The 4414-nt window shown below is 41.0% G+C and overlaps 2 protein-coding genes across 2 annotated transcripts in view; one reads left to right on the top strand and one right to left on the bottom strand.

Annotated features, from left to right (window-relative positions):
* The window catches only part of rsph14 (radial spoke head 14 homolog), a 706085-nt gene extending 702112 nt beyond the window's left edge, over window positions 1-3973 (bottom strand). The window contains exon 1 of the mRNA XM_043716094.1: window positions 3775-3973. Coding sequence (XP_043572029.1) covers window positions 3775-3973 — 199 coding nt within the window. The remainder of the gene's footprint in view (window positions 1-3774) is intronic.
* Window positions 3974-3986: 13 nt separating this feature from the next.
* rab36 (RAB36, member RAS oncogene family) overlaps window positions 3987-4414 on the top strand; it is an 81271-nt gene continuing 80843 nt past the window's right edge. The window contains exon 1 of the mRNA XM_043716095.1: window positions 3987-4162. Within this exon, the coding sequence (XP_043572030.1) occupies window positions 3987-4162 (176 nt within the window). The remainder of the gene's footprint in view (window positions 4163-4414) is intronic.

Here is a 4414-nt window from a genome sequence, read left to right as displayed (position 1 = left end):
CCACCTTGTCTCAGTCAAATCCCTCGAACTTAGCACCGCCTTCCTAACCTGCAATCTTCTTCCTGACTTCTCCGCCCCCACCCCCACTCCGGCCTATCACCCTCACCTGGCCTCCTTCCACCTATCGCATTTCCAACGTCCCTCCCCCAAGTCCCTCCTCTCTACCTTTTATCTTAGCCTGCTGGACACACTTTCCTCATTCCTGAAGAAAGGCTCATGCCCAAAACGTCGATTCTCCTGCTCCTTGGATGCTGCCTGACCTGCTGCGCTTTTCCAGCAACACATTTTCAGCTCACACTCCTGTAAGTATTGTTCACAGATAATGGGCCATGGTATTCTAGCAGGGAATTTCAGAATTTCCTGAAGTTGAATAGTATTCATCATAGAAGAACAGCTTCATGCCATCCACCATCCTATGGTCTGGCAGAAGGAGCAGTCCAAACTTTGAAGGCAGGCTTAACGAAACAGCTTACAGCTTCACTAGATACCAAATTGTCCGGGTTCCTATTTGATTACAGGGCCACCCTTCATGCAACTACAGGGATTGCTCCAGCAGAGTTGCTAATGGTGAGAATGTCAAGAACTATGCAGGTGCAAATAAAGGATGATTTGGTGATAGAATGGAGCCTCTTTGGAGTTCTTTCATTTGTGGTCAGCAAATACAGTATTACCAGTGTTAGGAAGATAGAATGGGGTCTTCAACATTTTCTTCCCGGTTATTGTAAAATTAGAAATACATAGCAAAGGTAAATGAGCAGTGGAATAATGAGCATAAAATATATACAGTTAACTGCATATAACATTGTACATTTAACATTTTGGTGCATCAGTAGCACCAAAGGAGGTCAATTATTTTAAGCAATGAAAACTAGAGAATTAAGAGAGACAATATTACCAATAGAAACAGGAACTCTCCAAAGCAAATGTCTGGAAAATCAGTCACATTTGAATGAGGAAATCAGTAATAGCGCTTCAATATAAGTGTTTTTAAAAATGATGAGTCTTCATACAAACACGATATCAGATTTAAACACAAAAACAATAACTGCAGATTCTGGAAATCAGAAACAAAAACAGGAAGTGCTGGAAAATATCAGCAAGTCTGACAGCATTTGCAGAGAGAAAGCACAGTTAACATTTCAGGTCCAGTGACCCTTCTTCAGAACTCAGGGTCTCTGGACCCAAAATGTTACCTCAGCTTTCTCACCAAAGATGCTACCAGATCTGCTGAGTTATTTCAGCAGTTTTTGACACTATATCGGTTTTGGTAAGTTTGAAATAGAAAATGAAAAATGCTGAAACATGCATTTTTTTCTGTCCTGGTGTCTGCAGGTAAAATTTGGGAGTGTGAACTTGAAGCTTAGCATCAGAACTTAGAATATCAGTTAAGGTGTCAATTATTTCCAATTAATGACTTGGACGATGGAAATGAATGTACTATTGCCACGTTTGCAGATAACACAAAATAAAGTGGGAAGACAAGTGGTGAGGATAACACTGAGTCTACAAAGATATAGTGACAGTTAATAATAGTGGTCAAAAACTTAGCAATATTAATATCATGTGGAAAAATGTGACATTATGCACTTTGACAGGAAGGCTGGAGGAGCTGAATATTGTTTAAATGGAGAAAGACTGCAGAAAGCTGCAACACAGTGATTTGGAGGTCCTCATGCATGAATCATGAAAAGGTAACTGGGAAGGCAAATTAAATCTTGATCTTTATTTCAAAGGGTATAGAGTATAAAATTTGGGAAGTCTTGCTAAATAAAGCTATACAAGCAAAAATCAGACCACACCTACAATACTGCAAACAGATTTGATCCGTTTATCTAAGGAAATATATAGTGGCACTGGAGGCAGTCCAGAGAAAGTTCTCTAGATTAATTCTGGATATGGAGGGATTGTTTTATGAGGAAAGGTTCAGTAGGTTGGCCCTATACTATTGGAGTTTAGGGGAATGAGAGGTGACCTTTTAGAAACATTGAAGATTCTTTGAGGACTTGACAGTACAATTACACAAAGATTGTTTCCCCTTGTATGACAGTCTAGGACCAGAGGATATGATCTCTGAGTAAAGGGTCACTCATTCAAGACAGAGATGAAGAGGGTTACTTCTCTCAGAGGGTAGTGAACATATAGATTTTTTAACCACAGAGGGCTGTTGAGATTTGGTCATTAAGAATATTCAAGACTGAAACAGAGGGACTCTTAATCAGTAAGGAAGTGGGAAAAGGCAGGAAAGTAGAGTTGAGGATTATAGTTGTGGTCTCATTGAATGGTGGGCAGATTTAATAGGGCAAATGTTCGATTTCTGTTCTTCGTTATGGTCTTAAATATTGCAGGTTCAATGGAAGGTAATCAATGAACAAAAGACCACAGGAAAGAGCTCACTCCCACCTTCTCGAGGGCAACCCAATGGTTGAGTAATAAATGCTGGCCCAGCCAGCACAGCAAACATCTCACGAGTGAATTTTAAAAGTATAGTTCTGTTTTTGTGTAGTTTATTACTATAAATCACACTTTAAAATTTTTATTAAATGTTGTGCTTCCACCCAACCACCATAGAGTTTTATTTCTCTTTTATACTGAAAGGTCTCGTGCTTAAAGGTCTCTGTCATTCAAAATTATAGGATTAAAGAGATGCAACAGCAAATAACTGATTATAGTTTTATCAATATATTGCTTGCCAATTTCCATTGCATATATAACTTCTGACTGGCAATATTCCCTGTAATCTTTCTTCCATTTGTGCAGCCTGTTTTCCTTGACAGTGCATTTTAACACCACCAACTTGGAAAGTAGTTAGTGCCAGTTTTTCATTCGGATATTGTGAGCTGCATCCAAGAGGATTCCAAAAAGCCTCTGTTTGCATTTAATTTGCATTGCTAGGAGTCCTCTTACGTTCTGAATATTCTTCTAATAGGATATCCTAAGGATTTGAAAACTGGATTCAGCACAGGAAATTATGGAAGGGCAAGAGTGCTTAGTGGATGTCATTCAATGCAGGAGAATACTCAAGTTACAAAATTCTAGGGCAACTGTTATTTGTAAGGGATTGAAGCAGCAGTTTTGGAAAGTCCAATCCTAAAAGTAATGAGACCCTAATTAGCTGGAGGTATTACGGATGATAACTGTATGCTCAATAAAACATTCAGCAGAGGTTCCATCAGAATGTGTATATAGGATGTCAACCTGAGAGGGTAACAGGGATGCTGATGGATTTGGGTTGAAGGTATAGAATTGAAACTGAAAAGGTTGGCATCACAGTAGCATATATTTTGTCACAGAAGAAAAATTGTCTCCAGTGAGACCGAGGGCTTAGTATTGAATGGAAAGTCAGGGAACCTGAAGCAACAGCCTGAGAGTTGGCCTCAAGTTTTGTTCCAGAAGGAAAACAACATGGCGAATGTGGCACATTGGTTTGACATGTCTTCTACTTCAAAATGGAGTTGATCCAATAGTTAATTTCCAAGTATTAGTTCTTATTTATTAGTGCTTACATACCTTGATTGCCAAACCTTTCTTTGGTTAATCTATGTCCAGGAAAACAGAATTATTTTCAGTTTATGATAGATACCTATTATCATAATAGATAGATAGTGTTAAAATGTATTTACGTAAGTCACGTTCACTGAGCACCTAAGGGATAAAGCCAACAAGGCCATGTTGACACATCCAACTTCCCGAGCGCCTTGTAACTCCTCTAAACTTGTCCGGTACCTTCTGTTTTAAGTGTGTGTTGTGCAACAAGTGAAGAGGGTCTTCACTTACCGACCTCGACCGCCGAGTAAGCTAACTCGGGGTCGTGCAGCAGGTCACACAGAGCCATGACGGCCCGTTGCCGGACCAGGAGCTCGGGATCCGCCAGCTCCCGCTTCAGTTTGGGCAAAGCGCGGTCCCCGAAGGCAATGGGCGCTTTGGTCGGGTCGATGTGAGGAGGATACTTGGCAGAAATTCTGGTGTGAGCCATATTTTAACAACAGATGTTTTTTGTTAAAAAAAAAGGGAAGTTCCGAGGGCGCAGAGAAGTCGAGCTCGCGCTCCGCCGTTTCACAGGCGAAAGTTTGAAAGCTCGGCTCGCGGCTTGGCTCAGTTGCCATAGCAACGCCCGAGGCCTTCTCCTCCCCCAGGCACCTGCAATCAACACTGCACCTCACAGGTAAGTGGGTCGCCAACATCAGTCACAAAATCTACTTTGGACAGTCTCATTTAACACAGGAAAACGTCCCAAGTGCAACACAATGTCGTAATATAAAAGACTGTGATAAAAAATAAGGAGGTTAAAACAATGACTGCAGATGCTGGAAACCAGATTCTGGATCTGGAAGAGCACAGCAGTTCAGGGAGCATCCAAGGAGCTTCGAAATCGACGTTTCGGGCAAAAGCCCTTCATCAGGAATAAAGGCAGTGA

The sequence above is a fragment of the Chiloscyllium plagiosum genome, chromosome 25 (assembly GCF_004010195.1).
Source record: "Chiloscyllium plagiosum isolate BGI_BamShark_2017 chromosome 25, ASM401019v2, whole genome shotgun sequence".
Lineage (NCBI taxonomy): Eukaryota > Metazoa > Chordata > Chondrichthyes > Orectolobiformes > Hemiscylliidae > Chiloscyllium > Chiloscyllium plagiosum.
Note: the sequence above shows the minus strand (reverse complement) of the source record. Positions and strands in the feature narration are given on the sequence as shown.